The 17800-nt window shown below is 42.7% G+C and overlaps 1 protein-coding gene across 1 annotated transcript; it reads left to right on the top strand.

The window, feature by feature from the left end:
* Nucleotides 1-15226: 15226 nt before the first annotated feature.
* On the top strand, nucleotides 15227-17493 carry LOC123411166 (transcription termination factor MTEF18, mitochondrial). The gene is made up of 2 exons (XM_045104106.1): nucleotides 15227-15290; nucleotides 15398-17493. Exon 2 carries the CDS (start codon nucleotides 15551-15553, stop codon nucleotides 17054-17056), a length of 1506 nt encoding a protein of 501 aa, XP_044960041.1. The 5' UTR covers nucleotides 15227-15290; nucleotides 15398-15550; the 3' UTR covers nucleotides 17057-17493.
* Nucleotides 17494-17800: the final 307 nt, after the last annotated feature.

The following is a 17800-nucleotide window of genomic DNA, read 5'->3' on the forward strand; positions in this document are numbered from 1 at the left end:
TATGAATTCTCTGTCGACCCTGAGTTAATCACTTTGGTCGAATCAGATCTTTTTCACGGTTATGAGTCTGAAACGGTTGTAGCCCATCTTACAAAACTGCACGATGTAGACACCTATTCACTAGTGAGGAAAAGATCCGCCACTACTATATCCTCAAGCTGTTTCCTTTCTCGCTAAAGGATGATGCTAAGACCTGGTTCACTTCTCTTGCTCCTGGTTGTGTGCGTAGCCCCCAGGATATGGTCTACTACTTCTCTGAAAAATATTTCCCTATCCATAAGAAGCAAGCTGCCTTGGAGGGAATATACAACTTTGCTCAAGCTGAGGAAGAGAGTCTCCCACAAGCTTGGGGGAGGCTCGTCCAGCTACTGAATGCTTTGCCTGATCACTCTCTTGAGAAGAATGAAATACTTGATATCTTCTATAGTGGACTTGTCGATGCTTCCAAAGACCACCTAGATAGTTGTGTTGGTTGTGTTTTTAGGGAACGAACCGTAGAACAAGCTGAGATTCAACTGAATAACATCTTGTGCAATGAGAATGCTTGGACTATTCCTGAACCACCTCCTAAGCCAACTCCGAAGAAAAGAGGTATTCTATTCCTCAGTCCTGAAGATATGCAAGAAGCTAAGAAATCTATGCGAGAGAAAGGCATTAAATCTGAAGATGTCAAAAATCTACCACCTATCGAAGAGATCCATGGTCTCGATAACCCGATACAAGTAGTAGAAGTAAATTCTCTGCGTAGGTTTGATGAGAGTGATATTCCTTTTCATAAACCTGCTAGCTTATACATGGATGAATTTGATAACTTTGTTGCCAAACAACAGAGTTTCAATGATTATGTTAGCACACAATTGGAACAGAATGCTCGTATGCTTAGTCATTTAAGTGCTTGTGTGGACAGAAATGTCAATGATCTTAAGCTTCTGAGAAATCATGCCTCTATGGTTACTACTCAGGTAGAACAAGTACTTATGGCTCAGAATGACTTGCTCAATGAGTTGAATGACAATTCCGTTAGAGTCGTCACTAGAGGTGGTAGAATGACCCAGGAACCTTTGTATCGTGAGGGTCATCCTAAGAGAATTGAACAATATTCTCAAGGAGTTAGCACTAATGCACCTGGTCATCCTAGAAAGAAGAAGAAAGATGATAGGGATGTGCACGCTAGCAACCCTGTTGCTGCTACACCTGAGAGTCCAAACGATGTCTCCGCCTCTGATGTTGAAACACAATTTGGTGATGAACATGAGCCTAATGATAATATCAATAGTGATGTTCATGTTGATGCTCAACCTAGCAATGATAAGGATGTGGAGATTGAACTTGTTGATCTTGATAACCCACAGCCTAAGAATAGAAGATACGATAAGAATGACTTCACTGCTAGGAAGCATGGTAAAGAAAGGGAACCATGGGTTCAGAAACCCATGCCCTTTCCTCCCAAACCATCCAATAAAAAGGATGATGAAGATTTTGAGCGCTTTGTTGAAATGATCAGACCTGTCTTTCTGCAAATGCGTATGACAGATATGGTCAAAATGTCTCCGTATGCTAAGTACATGAAGGATATTGTGACTAATAAGAGGAGGATACCTGAGGTTGAGATTTCCACCATGCTTGCTAATTATACCTTCAAGGGTGGAACTCCTAAGAAACTAGGTGATCCCGGTGTGCCCACTATACCTTGCTCCATTAAAGGTAACTACGTTAGAACTGCGTTATGCGACCTTGGAGCCGGTGTTAGTGTTATGACTCTCTCTCTCTTTATCGTAGAGTTGAGCTGGATAAGGTGAAACCCACTGAAATCTCTCTGCAAATGGCCGACAAATCAACTGCTTTCCCTATCGGCATTTGCGAGGATGTGCCTGTTGTGGTTGCTAATGTCACTATCTTAACAGACTTTGTTATCTTGGATATTCCCGAGGACGATGCCATGGAGGTCATCCTCGAAAGACCCTTTTTAAACACCGCAGGGGCTGTTATAGATTGCAACAAAGGCAATGTCACTTTCCATGTCAACGGTAATGAGCATACGGTGCACTTCCCGAAGAAACAATATCGAGTACATTGCATCAATGCTATCGAAAAAACTTCATCGATTCTTATTGCAAGCTTTGAATGCCCTATACCTCATGTCAAGATGAAGTATGATTTTCTGGTTGGGGAGATACACATCCCCATTGAGGTGACCTAGTGACTATTCGAGAATTCTCCGTTCTCTTTTTGAGATTCGAAAAGGTTTGTCAAAGAGACTTGATCAACCTCACTGATAGATTTCTTTCGATGACCATGAGATGGATGAATCGAGGAGTCACAAACCTCTGTTCCAAGCTTTCACCTTCGGTTGCTTAGAAGAAAAATGATAGGTTTAGTTTAGTTTTCCCTGTTTTCTGTTTTAGCGTCCGGTAGAAAAGTACCCCGAAAATAGAAGTTCTCCGAACGTCGTGAAAATCTAGTATGATTTTTATGGATTTTTTTAAAAATACTGAGACGAAGAGCTTGTCTGGGGGCCACACCAGTGGGCCACAAGCCCTAGGGGCGCGGGCACCCCCTGGCCACGCCACCCAGGCTTGTGGGGCCCACAGGCACCCCCTCCACTCATTCTTGCTCTCATCTGGTTCTCCTACCTCTAGAAAAAATCGTTTCGCAGCTCAAACCCATGTTCTTGCTCCTCTTGCTCGGATTTTCGATCTCTTTGCTCAAAGCACCATTCTCCGAACTGTTTTCGGGAAATTACTCCTTGGTAAGTGACTCCTCCATTGTTCCAATTAGTTTTTGCTCTAGTGCCTTATACTCCGCGTATTTTGTTGCCTTGGTGACCATGTTCTTGAGCTTTGCATGCTAATTTTAGCTGGTCCCAAGTAGTTTTGATGCGTAATATGGTCTCTAGGCACTTGTGGGAGTAGTTGCTATGAGTCTTGTTGAGCCTTGTTCACTTTTCCTTAGAGTCACTAAAAATTTCAGAAATTTCCAGAGATAGAAAAGGGAAAAGATGAGGAGGTTCTTAAGGGGCTCTTCAAGCCGTGACCCCAAGGATGATGGAAGTGAGAAGAAGCCCAAGTATCTGGTCCCTAGAGTCGCAGAAGTTCGAGCGTGTGAGTGGCCAAGCGACGTGTTCTTACGCGCTGCTGGAATTTATGAGGACTTTTATCACTTGGTGGAAAACGCAGGCCTTACCGCCTTCGTTGAAGATAAGTGTCCACAATACCTCCTCCTCACTAATATCTTCATACAAAGCTTTAACTTCTATCCGAGGAAGAATCCTCCTATGGTTGAGTTCAAACTTTATGATATCCCCCACCGCATGTCACTCCAGGATTTTTGCAATGTTTGCAAATTACCTTACGTTGGGGATATTCATGAACCTCGTCCACGGGACTTGGAAGCTTTCATCGGTACAATTGCTATAGTAGAGGAGAGAGGAGTTTCTTGCGCTGGAGCCGCTAGCATTCATTTTCCCGTGCTTAGGTACTTCTCACTTTTTGTGGGAAAATGTTTGATTGGCCGTGGGAAGGTTCGGTTATTCAGTTCCCCAGATATTGCGGTCTTGCGCGAAGCCCTTTATAACGATAAAACTTATAGCTTGGGCGCTATAGTAGCTCAACGGTTGAACCTGAACCATTCTAAAGGTGTTGTCTATGGAGGTATCTATGCTACTCGTCTTGCCAGACACTTTGAGATACCCATTAGACTGGAGGAGGAAGAAGAGGTTCTTCTTCCCGAGAGATATCTAGATTATGATAGCATGGTTCGCCATGACTTTCTTGATAGAGATATAAGTAGAAGGATGATTTATAACCTGGTATTTAGTCAGGGTACTCGTGAGACTATTACTTTGCCTGCCACTTCCTTGTTCAATCTTCATGCAGGCAGGCACACTATTATGCCCTCGGACATCTACGCATATTGGGGCCTAGCCCAACCACAGGTGCCCGTGCCCAAGCCACCAGTCGAGTACCAGACGCCGGTTTATCAGTGGGAGCCATAGGAGCTCACCCAGAAGTGGCATCCTCAGTCCACTCCGGAGAACCCCGGAGCTGGTTATTTCCCTCCTTGGGAGTAGACCAACTTAGGCCAAAAGCCTAAGCTTGGGGGAGTACGTGTTCTCACCGACTTTACATTCTTGCTTATGCTTTCACTTTGTTAGCCGGTGTTCACACTTTGCCACTGATCATCCATGCTAGTTTATTTTCTTTTTCTCGTTTTCTTTTTGTGTGTCTGTCTAGTTTGAGAAAACCCAAAAAGATTTTCTTGTTCTTCTTTTGCTTGTTGGGAGCTTTCCCATGTAAATAGTTTTCTTTTTTCTTTGGGTCAAGGTAGAAAATAATGGTTACAATGTTTAGTGGCTCTCACATGCGTATCTGTTTATCTGTTAAAGAGCCATATTACTTTGTCTTCTCCTTTGTGTTTGCCTGCAGATTCCAGCTTTAGTCCAATGCACGAGCACGCTTATTATTGTTCACATCGTTCGGTCATGCAAGTGAAAGGCAATAATGACGATATATGATGAAGTGACTAAGCCTGGAAAAGTTGGTATGAACTCGATCTATTTTGTTTTTGTAAATATGACTAGCTCATCGTGCCTGATTCAGCTTTGTTGTGAGAGAAACATGTTCGCAATGACAACTTAGAGATCATAGTTGCTTATGCCATGCTTACTTAGCTAGGAGCTTATAATGGTTTGTCTTGGATGCCCACATGAATGTTGAGATAACTGTGTTGTAGTATGATAGGATGGTATCCTCCTTTGAATGATTCAAGTGGCTTGACTTGGCGCATGTTCACGCATGTAGTTGAAACAAAATCAACATAGCCTCTATGATGTTCATGTTCATGGTGATTTATGTCCTACTCATGCTTGCACTCAATGTTGGTTAATCTCAATGCATTTTGATGACTGTTGTCGCTCTCTAGTTGGTCGCTTCCCAATCTTTTGCTAGCCTTCACTTGTACTAAGCGGGAATATTGCTTGTGCATCCACTCCCATAAACCCAAAGTTGTTCCATATGAGTCCACCATACCTACCTATGTGCGGTATCTACCTGTCGTTCCAAGTAAACTTGCATGTGCCATTCTCTAAATCTTCAAGAAATAATCTGTTTTGCATGCCCGAACCGCTCATGTGGTGACAGGGGGCTATTGGTATCTTCCATGCTAGGAGTGTTATCCTCGATATGTGTTTATTCACTATCATTCACGAGAAAGGGGCCAGTAATTGGAATCCCAGTTCCATGCTCAAATCGAAAAGATAATTGCAAACAAAACTCCCCCAGGATTGATGTTGGTATGGACGGTACCCGAGGATTCGGCTAGCCGTGGAATGTGATCGATTGGTGGTGGGGGAGTCAAAACTTTACTTTTCTGTTTAGGAACCGCCTATAGCATGTGTAGTGTGGAAGATGTTGAGAACTCTTAGTCACTGCGTTGATAATGAAAGCATGCCACCCAAAATTATTATCTCTGTTTTAAAACCTTGAGCTCTGGCACCTCTGCAAATCAATGCTTCCCTCTGCGAAGGGCCTGTCTATTTATGTTCCTGTTGAGTCATCCTCCTCTTATAAAAGCACCAATTAGAGAGCACCTCTGTCATTTTTATGCTTTGCTTTTAACTGTGTTGAGTATGACTGTGACTGGATCTTCTTTTCCATGAATTACAATGTTTAGTCAGCCCTTGGTCTTTGAAGGTGCTCTGCATTTATGTTTTGTGGTCTCAGAAAGAGCTAGCGAGATACCATCTATTCGTACTGCTTCATGTTGTTTTGATTGAAGTGTTGACACTTGAGGCTTATTATTATTTGCTCGCTAGTTGATTATGCCATTGATATGAGTTTACCGTGAGACCTTGATGTCATTTGCTTATGTGGTTTGCTTGTGATCTTGCTGAAATTCTGGTTATGAGTTAGACATAGTTGCAACAACAAGATCAAACAGAGTTCATCAAAGTTTTTCTTTTGTCTCTTTCAGTTTGTCAACTGGATTTTTTGAGGACAAGCAAGGCTTTAATCTTGGGGGAGTTCATACGTCTCCGTCGTATCTACTTTTCCGAACTCTTTTGCCCTTGTTTTGGACTCTAACTTGCATGATTTGAATGGAACTAACCCGGACTAACACTGCTTTCAGCAGAATTGTCATGGTGTTGTTTTTATGTAGAAATAAAAGTTCTCGGAATGTCCTGAAAATTTATGGAGAATTTTTCTGGAATAAAAGAAAAATACCTGCGCAAAGATCCACCGGAGGGGGCGTGCCAGTGGGCCACAAGCCCGTGGGTCGCGGCCACTCCCCTAGCCGTGCCGTGAGGGCTTGTGGGGCCCACGAGGCTCCACCGCCTCCAAACTCAGCTCTATATATTCCGTTTTGCCCGGGAAAAAAATCAGAGAGAAGGTTTCATCGCGTTTTACGATACGGAGGCGCCGCCACCTCCTGTTCTTCATGTGGAGGGCAGATCTGGAGTCCGTTCGGGGCTCCGGAGAGGGGAAATCGTCGCCATTGTCATCATCAACCTTCCTCCATCGACAATTCCATGATGCTCTTCACCGTTCGTGAGTAATCTCATCATAGGCTTGCTGGACGGTGATGAGTTGGATGAGATCTATCATGTAATCGAGTTAGTTTTGACGGGGATTGATCCCTAGTATCCACTATGTTCTAGATTGATGTTGCTACTACTTTGCCATGCTTAATGCTTGTCACTAGGGCCCGAGTGCCATGATTTCAGATCCGAATCTATTATGTTGTCGCCAATATATGTGTGTTTTAGATCCTACCTTGCAAGTTGTAGTCACCTACTATGTGTTATGACCCAGCAACCCCGGAGTGACAATAGCCGGAACCACTCCCGGAGATGACCATAGTATGAGGAGTTCATGTATTCACCACGTGTTAATGCGTTGGTCTGGTCCTTTATTAAAAGGAGAACCTTAATATCCCGTAGTTTCCATTAGGACCCCGCTGCCACGGGAGGGATGGACAATAGATGTCATGCAAGTTCTTTTCCCTAAGCACATATGACTACATACGGAATACATGCCTACATTAGATTGACGAACGGGAGCTAGTTACATATCTCTCCGTGTTATAGTTGTTACATGATGAATCACATCCGTCATACTCATCCATCACCGATCCACTATCTACGAGTCTTTTACTACTGGTCCCTGCTACGTTACTTTGTCCAGGCTTGTCCCTTGCTACAAAAGGGATTGGGCCACTTTGCTGCTGCTGCTGTTACTCTGCTGCTACTGTTGTTCCTTGCTACTTCGCTGTTACTTGTTGCAAGACTTTTTCGACACCGTTGACGGGAAAGAATAGTTCCCCGTCCACGTGCAACTTACTCGCGCCATTGATACAAAAGTTAGGAATAGTCTACCGTCAACAGATCTGTTTCTGACACCGTTGCTATCGTACTACTTTGCTACTGATACTTTGCTTGCAGACACTAATCTTTCAGGTGTGGTTGAATCTGACAAACTCAGCTGCTAATACTTGAGAATATTCTTTCGCTTCCTCTTGTGTCGAATCAACAAATTTGGGTTGAATACTCTACCCTCGAAAACTGTTGCGATCCCCTACACTTGTGGGTTATCAGATGCCACTAGGGAAAACTATGGCCCCGGGTCTATTCACTTATAAGTTTACAAACGTTATAATTTCCTTGCTGACTTTATTTAATTTTTATTTAGCTTTCACTTTGCAACTTCTATCTACACACTTTACTTGCTTGCAAATAATGGGACTAGGGGATTAACAACCCTCTTGCCCACGTTGGGTGCAAGTGTTTGTTTCTCTTGTGTGGAGTCGCTAAAGAGGGGGTTGGTTGTTACTCCTACTATTTCGATAAGCCTTGGTTCTCTACTGAGGGAAATAATTACCTATATTGTTCTGCATTACCCATTCCTCTTCAGGAAAACCCAATGCAGATCACAAGCGTCAGGAAGGATTTCTGGCGCTGTTGCCGTGGAGTATCATCAACCTACTATCAAGTGGTACCTTCGTGGAGGTGACATTAGGAGAGGACACCAAACTTCTATACAAACATCATGACCAACTACTCTCAATGACATATCGAAAGAGCTCCAACTGGTAAGAAGGTAAACTTTGTTGAGGAAATTGCTACTTTGAGAGAAAATGTTGATGCTCTTATGAATTTGGTTGCTAATAAAAATGCTCATGTTGATCCTAGTGGCATGCCCTTGTCTACTTTGATTGAGCAAAATGACAATGTCATTGATGTGAATTTTATCTCGCAAAGTAATTTTAATAACAATGCTTATAGAGGTAATTTCAATGTTAGGGCATATCACGATAACTCCTCTAATGGTTATGGCAACTCTTATGGCAATTCTTATGGAAATCCCTCTACCAATAATAATAAGTTATACTCTGATCCTGAAAACACCATTAAAGAATTCATTAATTCTCTAAAAGTTTTCAACACTATGGTAGAGGAAAAGTTGCATAAAATTGACGATTTGGCTAGAAACATGGATATGATTACTCTTGATCTAGAAACTTTAAAAGTTAAAACTTTGCCACCAAAGCATGACTTTAACTAGAATATTAGATATATCCAAATCTCTATGAATTAAAGTAGGGAGAGGACCGCCAAGTTGGAAGATAATCGGTAATTCCTAGAAAAAGCTCTTGCACCCGTTTTTTACCGGAATCATGATGAAGATCTTAAAGTACTTGGTACTTCTCCTATCGAAGAATCTATGTTTACTTCTCTCAAAATAAATGACAAAGGCATTGGAGATGAGTCAAATCTAGATAGAGAGCATCCCAATTGCATGAGTGCATGATCATTGGTTAATATAGGTATCATGAATTAGAAGTGTTAACTTGTTATTCATCCAAATATTTCTATGTCATGGTGATGATGTGTGAGCATACTCGCTCCTCGTTGAAATCCTAGTGTTATTTAAGTCGGGGGCGCGTGATGGTTAACTCCTACCAACTTCCTCCCTCGGGTCATCCGAGTATGCTTCGAGAGAGCTAATAAAACTTTGCAATAAGTATGTTAGTTCTTTATGACTAATGTGAATCCATGGATATACGCACTCTCACCTCCACATATTTGGTAGCCTCTTTGGTACCGTGCATTGCCCATTCTCACCTCGAGAATCAGTGCAACCTTCGCCGGTGCATCCAAACCCCGTGACATGATATGCTTTGTTGCACATATGACTCATTATATCTTCCTCGAAACAACCACCCTACCTACCTATCATGGCATTTCCATAGACATTCTCACATATATTGCCATGCAACTTCCACTGTCACATCATATGACTTATACTTCTATTATCATATTGCTTTCCATGATCATATAAGTTGAGATAGTATTTGCGGCAAAGCCACCATTCATCATTTTTTATACATGTTATGTTTGATCATTGCACATCCTGGTACACTACTAGAGGCGTTCATATAGAGTCATATCATCCTACCAATTTTTCATATTGAGTTGTAAGTAAATAAAGTCTGATGATCATCATTATTGAGGGCACTGTCTCAATGAGTAAGAGATGATGGAGACAATGATTCCCCCACAAGTTGGGAAGAGACTTCGGAAGAAGAAGAAAAAAGAGAAAAAGAAAAAATGAGAGAAAAGAGAGAAGGGACACTGCTACTGCCTCTTATTCCACACTTGTGACTCAAAGTGGCACCATGTTCTTCATATATATAGTCTCTTCTGTTGTCACTTCCATATGGTAGTGAGATTTTCTCATTATAGAACTTGGTTTGTACATTCGGATGACGGGCTCCCTCAAATGCCCGAGGTCTTCATGAGCAAGCAAGTTGGATGTATACCCACTTAGCTTCACTTGAGCTTTCATACACTTATAGCTCTAGTGCATCTGTTGCATGGCAATCACTACTATTCGCATTGATATCTATTAATGTGCATCTCCATAGCCCGTTGATACACCTAGTTGATGTGAGAATTTCTTCTCCACTTTCATCCCTTTTGAAACCCACCACCATATTCTATTCCACCTTTATGCTATATCCATGGTTTAAACTCATATATTCCGCAAGTAATAAAAAGCTGAAGCACATTAAAAAGTACCATCCAATTGCGTGACTTGACACTGTGGTGCTTAACATCTGTATTTATGTGGTGAGAACGGAGCCATGCTATATTTATATGATAAAATAAATAGGGGTGAACATTCTTTAAGGATGGTATGCTTTGAAACTTGATGATTATGTTGCTTATGTTTATAAGCATTACTATGTTAATTCATCATTTCTTAATGATCAAACCTGCAATAGATTACATGTTGGGTAGCATGTCACATCAAAAAGTCTGTTTTTATCATTTACCTACTCGAGGACGAGCACAAATTAAGCTTGGGGATGCTGATACGTCTCCAACATATCTATAATTTTTTATTATTCCATGCTATTAAATTATCATCCTAGGATACTTTTTGGGCGTTTATTTATCAGTTAATATTATTTTTAGCACTAACCTATTAACCCAGTGCACACTGCCAATTGTTATTTTCTACATGTTTTTGGCTTTTCAGGTTTACAGTACCAAACAAAGTCCAATTGCCATGAAACTTTTTAATGATTTCTTTTTGGACCAAAAGAAGACCTCGAAGCTTTAGGAGGAGATCAAAGGCCTCACGATGGAGGCACGAGCCAACCAGTCACGACCGGGGGGTAGGGCATGCCTGGTTGCCTCATGCTCCCCTTAGTTGCCTCCTGGTGCCACTCTCTGGCCTATAAACTCACATATATTTTAAAAACCCTAGAGAGCCTCCTGAAACACTTTTTCCACCACCGCAAGTCTCTGTTCCATCGTGTGCCCATCTAGGCCCTTTTTCTGTGTCCTACCGAAGGGGGCATCGATCACGGAGGGCCTCTACATCATCCTTGCTGCTCCCATGGTGATGTAAGAGTAATTCACCATAGAACTACGGGTCCGTTGTTACTACCTAGATGGCTCCCTCTCTCCCCCGCCCTCTTCCCCTCTCTCTCTCTCTCTCTCAATCTTCAATACAATGATCATCGCATCTTCGCTTTAATCTATCTGATGTAATTCTTTTGTGCCTTGCATTTGTTGGGATCCGATGAATTGTGGGTTTATGTTCAGATTATTCATGATAAATATTTGAGTCTTCTCTGAATTCCAAATATGATTCCTATGTGCATGATAATTATAGCTTCATAAATCTCTCCGATCTATTGATTTGCTTTGGCCAATTATATTGATCTTTCTTCATTGAGAAGGGTGTGTTGTAGTGGGTTCAATCTAACGGATTTCTATATCCCAGTGATAGAAAGGGACAAGATACGTCTTTCTATTGTTTCCACTAAGGATAAAATGATGGGTTAGTTCATATTAATTGAATTCTCTTTGTCTACATCATGTCATCGTTCCAAGCATTACTATGTTCTACTTAGTACTCTAGATGCATACTCGATAGCGGTCGATGGGTGGAGTAATAGTAATAGGTGGAGGCATGAGTCGGCCTATTTTCTTATGGACGTGATGGCTATATATACATGATAATTGTCGTGAATATCACATAACTATGCATTTTGCTATCAATTTCCCAACAGTAATTTGTTTACCCACCGTATGCTTACTTTCATGGGAGATGCCACGAGGGAAAACTATGGCCCCCGGGGCTATTCACTTATAAGTTTGCAAACGTTATAATTTTTTTGTTTCCTTTATTTACTTTTTTGTTGATTTTCACTTTGCAACTTCTATCTACACACATTACTTGCTTGCAAATAACGAGACAAGGGGATTGACAACCCTCGTGCCCGCGTTGAGTGCAAGTGTTTGTTTCTCTTGTGTGCAGTCGTTGAAGACGGAGGTTGGTTGTTACTCCTATTGGTCCAATAAACCTTGGTTCTCTACTGGGGGGGAATACTTACCTATATTGTGCTACATCACCCGTTCCTCTCCACGGAAAATCCAACGCATATCACAAGCATCAGAGACGTTACCGAGTCGTACGTGTGCTAAACTCGAAGGTGTCGCACGTGCGGTAATTGGATCAGATTGGAACGTGACGCGAGTACGAGTATGCTAACCATGATTTGTAGATCATTAACGCTTTTAGTGTACAAGGGTGTTTAGACACCTCTACATCTTGCTATGCATCTTTAGAGAAAAAATTTGGGTGTTCGTAGGAATTTTTTCTTGTTCTCCATGCTTCGTTCCCCAACAATAACATTACAAAAGGCAACGACTAAAGACAACTCCAACACATGACCCCAAATGGTCCGCCCGCCTTCGTTTGGGGGTAAACGAAAACAAATCGGGCCCAATGCGCGGGAGAAAATGGACAAACGTCCATTTTCTGTCCGCTTTCAACCCATTCTAGGGCAAAATTTGGGTCTCGTTTTTGTCAAAATGGATAGTGCACGGATGAACGAGACGCGTGCCCTTCTCCTCCCTTGGCCTGCCCATCGGGGACACAACCCCCTTTTCTCTTTCGCTGCCTCTCCCCCCGCCACCCCGCCATCGCCGCCGCCACCCATTTTTTTTCAACCGCCTCTTCGCTTTCCAGCCCGTCTACCCAAACGACGACCACCCCTCTTTATATCGACCTACGCCCGCATGTCGTTGCATCTGGTACTAGGGAAGCTACGACCACTAGCAATTCTCATTGACCCGAACACCTTTCATCAAGAACTTCATAGTCGTTGACCGTCAATGTCAACCTTGCCTGCTGCCTATGAGGGGGGCCCAAGGCGCTCTTCCCGGCCATGTCTCCACCATGGCTGCACGGTGTTTGACACTTTGCTCATAAGGTACCATGGATAGTGAGGACGAGTATTTTCTTTCACAACTTCATTTCTTCATCGGATGATTCGTCCTCGGATGATGAAGAGCTTGTGGTGGCTGCATTGGTCGTCAATGAACACATTGCTAGGCATCGGCCTCGATTTAGAGGATCAATTATGCGTCATGCTCCGTCCTTGAACTGCAATCAAACCACATCAATTATGTCGTCGCTATGAGGAGACATGTGTTCAATCCTATTCGGAAGGGAGTGGTAGCATATGACCCATACTTTGAGTGCAAACATGATGTCCTTGGCAAGCTTGGCTTCTCCTCTTACCAGAAATGCACTGTGGCTATTCGCATGCTTGCATTGTGGATGAGTATTGCGTATGAGTGAGTCCAAATGTCTCCTATCAATGTAAAGTTTCTGCAAGGCCGTTTTGGCAGTGTTTGACACTAATTACCTAAGCGAGCCAATTGTCGCTGATACAGAAAGGTTGTTACCGATCAGTTACGATAAGAGCTTTTCGGGCATGCTTGGCAGCATAGATTGTATGCACTGAAAATGGAAGAACTGTCCATTTGCTTGGCAGGGGCAGTACAAGGGGCATGTGAAAGGTGTCACTGTCATACTAAAGCGGTGGCTTGTCTTTGGATATAACATTCTTTCTTCGGCATGGTTGGTTCTCACAATGATATCAACGTGCTTCAACGTTCTCCAGTGTTCGCAAGTCTTGTAGAAGGCCACTCCCCAGGTGTCAACTTTGAGATCAATTGCCATCATTACAACAAGGATATTATCTAGCTGATGGTATATATCCTCAGTGACAACTCTTGTGAAGACAATACCCAATCTGCAAGGAGAGAAGAGACACATATTTGCCCAAATGCAAGCGAGTGCTAGGAAGGATGTGTAGCATGCTTTTGATGTGCTTCAATCTTAATAGGGGTATCGTTTGAAACCCTGCACTAACATGAAGCACCGAGAAGCTTTGAGAGATGATGATTGCTTGTGTGATCATGCACAACATAATCGTGGAGGATGAGCGTGATGACATCATCTACGACCAAGGGTTTGATTTTCACGACGAAAATGTTGAGTGTGTGTACCAAGAACCGGCAACATTTGAACACTTTTTCCAATTCCTCATGAAATACATGATTGATATACTTATATGGAGCTCCAAAATGACATAGTTAAGCATATGTGGAATCACATTGACAACTACTATATGCATCAGTTTATTTTATATTCATCTATTCAAAACAATTTAGATTGGGTTGTAAAACTTTCTTATTGTGTGTTTTTCCGGCTATGGAACTATTTATTTGTAAAACTATTTACAATACTTGATTTATTTAGTTGTGAAATTATTTTTACATTATGCATAGTTAAAATGTGTACATAGGAGTTCCACACGGCTATGCCGGATCAGATGCTGTTGGGAGCATGATCAACACATTCAGAAAAGGTAAATGCTTCCACCCGGCATGCCGGCCGAATCGTTCGGCCGGTCGCGCGCGGGCCACGCGCCTCACTGGCAGTCATGCAACATCTTTTTAATCCGATTTTTGCTGCAACCACATTTAGTTTTGCTTCAAACGTTTGTCCATTTTGCTACATTTTGTCCATTTAAAAATCGGCATCCACGGTTGGTTGCAACTCGAGTTCGTTGGATTTTGCTACAACCGGACGTTTGAGTTTTGCTACAATCGTGTTAATTTTTGCTACAACCGGCATCATTTTTTGCTGCAATCGTTCACTAAAAAAGTTGCATACACGTTCACGTAGATATTTACTACACCTGGCGTTTGACTTTTGCTACCACGCATTATCAGCTTCATTTTTCTTCTACGACCACGTAGATATTTTTTTTTTGCTACAATTATTTTTTTATTGCAACCGTTGACAAAAATTGCTGCATCGTGTCGAAATTTGCTGCATCGAGGAAAAAATGTTACATGGATAGATCTAACGGTCCCCCTCACAGATCTGACGATCGCGCTGCGACCGGCGTGAGCGTTCGCGCCGGCGCGCCGACGCGTAGTACTGTCCTTCAAAAAAACTACTGGTCGTTGTTTTATTATCTTATCCAAACAAACAAAATTCGAATAAAATGGACTTCCGTTTAGTGTGGACGGTTGGAGTTGGCCTAATTGGGAAGCTGAGTTTTGAACCGTTCGATTCGTCGATCGATCGGACGGCTCTCACGCCTCCCGTAGTTGCACTTGGTTTTTCCGGACCAAAAACCGCCGCTAGGGTTTTAACATCAGTGATGGATCATCAGTTCATTATATTCCAACAAAAAATCGCGACAAATCTCTGGAGTAAAGCTCCGGGCTTTCCTTGAGTTTCTTCAATCTCTTGATGTCTCTACCGACGGAAGCAAGTGGCTAGCCATGCTTAGGCGGCCGCGGCGGCTGCTCCGAGAGCTCCAAGCTTGCACGGAGTCGCTCCCCCAGTCGAGCAATCAGATTGCGTTTGCAAGAATCTGTGGATTCCCGTTGAATCTGACTAAAGATTCGCCGCGTAAGTATTGTAATCCTCCTATCAGTTTCCGCTTACCGCTAGTTTTTAGAAGAGGAGTCTTTGCTGGTTCTTGTGGCGTGAGATCTTTTCAGAACTCTGATGTCCAGCCGCCTGCTCGGTGCTTTTCTGGCGACACCTGCGCGGCGCCTCTGGCCAAGATCCCGGATTCGCCGGCGCGCGTGCTCCGGCATGGCCTCGTCCGTGCGAGCGCGCAGGCCTCGTTGCTCGAGTATCTCCATTCTACGCGGGGAATAGAGTTCATGCTCGCCGAGCACATGAGCAAGAACTCTCCTGCGTTCCTCGCCCGCCTCCTCGCCAATGTGGACACCTGCGGCGGTGTCGATGTGAGATTGTCAATCTCCAGGTTCCTCCAATACCACCCCATCAATGAGTTCGAGCCGTTCTTTGAGAGCATTGGGCTCAGGCCTTCAGAGGTTGGGAAGTTCTTGCCAAGTGATTTGATATACCTGAAGGATGCCATCGAATTGCTGGAGAATTACCAAGTACTTTGTGATTATGGCGTGCCACGGACCAAGATTGGTAAGGTGTACAAGGAGGCCAATGAGGTGTTTGGCTATGGACACGGTGTGTTATTCTCGAAATTGCAACAATATGAGCAGCTTGGATTGAGCAAATCAACAATCACCAAGCTTGCAGTGTGTTGCCCCAAACTCCTCATTGGTGAAGCCAACATTGAGTTTCTGCATGTTTTGGATAAGCTGAAAGCCTCTGGTATTATGCTGGGATGGTTCAGAGGGGGTTTGTCAGATGAGAGCATGCACAACTGGAGACGAACTCTTAAAATGCTTGAATTTCTTGATATGATGGGTTCCAACAACAGGCCTCTGTTGGTAAGGCTGATCAAAGAACATCCAAGATTTGTGTTTGGCGAATCTGGTAAGAAGTTGTATCTTCTTGTCAGTATGCTGTGTAAATTTGGCATTCAGATAGATAGCATGCTGCAGCTGTTTGTGCAGTGCCCATGGGTTCTAAACATGAAATTTCCAAAGAATCTGCAGAAATCAGTGATTTTTTTGACTCAGATAGGAATGGAGGCATTCGACATTGCTCGGGTCGTCTCCTCATGCCCTGAAATTCTTGGTGCCGGTTCTTGTCAGAGTGCTGCTACTGTGTTGTCTACCATAAACCTGTCTGCTGAGAAGTTATGCGATATCATAAAAGATGACCCTATGCAGTTTGGTAATTTGGTATCGAAGAAAAAAATTGCAGCTGTGACAAAGATAGACAGTTTTTATCTTGGAGAGAAGGCTGAATTTTTGCTGAAGATCGGCTTCATTGAGAACTCTGACGACATGGTGAAGGCAATGTCCCATTTTCGTGGCCGCGGTGACCAGCTTCAAGAGAGGCTAGATTGCTTGGTCGATGCTGGATTGGACTATGAGGATGCCTGCAGCATGATCAAAGTGGCCCCATTTATACTAAACATGTCAGTGAGTATGATCAAGAAAAAGATCAGCTACATCCTGAATGACATCGGATACACTCTTGAATCTATTGTTGCTTTTCCTGCAATTTTTGGATACAGTTTGGAGAAGATGAAGCTGAGATTCATGATGTACAAGTGGCTCACTGAAAATGGTTTCAAGATCAAACCAACAAAGAAGAACAAGGTAAACAAGTCCATGGTAGCCTTGAGCACCATCATGGCATGCTCAGATGTCAGGTTTGTGAAGAAATATGTGAATATTCACCCTGGTGGACTGGATCAATGGCAAAGGTTGAAGAATTGTTCAACTATTCAGTAAGAATTATGAGACAAATATTCAGTTTTATTTGGAAAAATATATTCTGATGCACAAGCTTTATTTCTTCAGCTGCCCCCTTGCAATATACAACCAACAGTCGTGTGCAGGGCTAAAATACAAATCTTAACACATCCTCACAAATTCCATGTCTGAAAACTCAAGTTTTCATATTTAGAGGTTTGAACTTTAGATCTTGACTGAAAAACTGCTAGGACCTACTTGGAGAGGAATCTCTTGGATAGCTCTGGTATTTAGTTATTAGTATGTTGTAGAATTATCAGTTCATCACAATTATATAAATGTATAAACGTGATATTAATATCCCATGTGAGGTTGACCAGCGGCACAAGGCTAATTGCCAGTCAGTTTCCAGATATATATTTTTTGTAATGTCAGCTATAAAATTTCTATGAAATCACCAAAGTCCATTCCATTTCCTTGTTGGCCCCGACTTTATCATTTACAGTTCAACTGGTAGTATGGCTTACAGTTTCATTCTAACCGATATATAATTGGCAGAGACTTGCCTATTGTATTAAGGCTGATTTTAGTATGCGTGGATCATCGAAACTCCGTTTGGTTGGACCATTTCTGCCGACTACCATCAGGTGTGCCTACTAGAGTAGAGAGAAGTAGCGCTGATGTTTCTATGTATGCTTTGTGATAAGTCGTTTGTGATTTGTCGATCTGCATCTGCCAGAGCCAGTGCGGAAGCTACGACACTGATCTGCATTGAACCTTGTG

This window comes from Hordeum vulgare, chromosome 7H (assembly GCF_904849725.1).
Source record: "Hordeum vulgare subsp. vulgare chromosome 7H, MorexV3_pseudomolecules_assembly, whole genome shotgun sequence".
Classification (NCBI taxonomy): Eukaryota; Viridiplantae; Streptophyta; class Magnoliopsida; order Poales; family Poaceae; genus Hordeum; species Hordeum vulgare.

Bases quoted from the DNA above. Each gene is read 5' to 3' on its own strand.
- LOC123411166 (XM_045104106.1), top strand. From the start codon at position 15,551: ATGCTCGCCGAGCACATGAGCAAGAACTCTCCTGCGTTCCTCGCCCGC.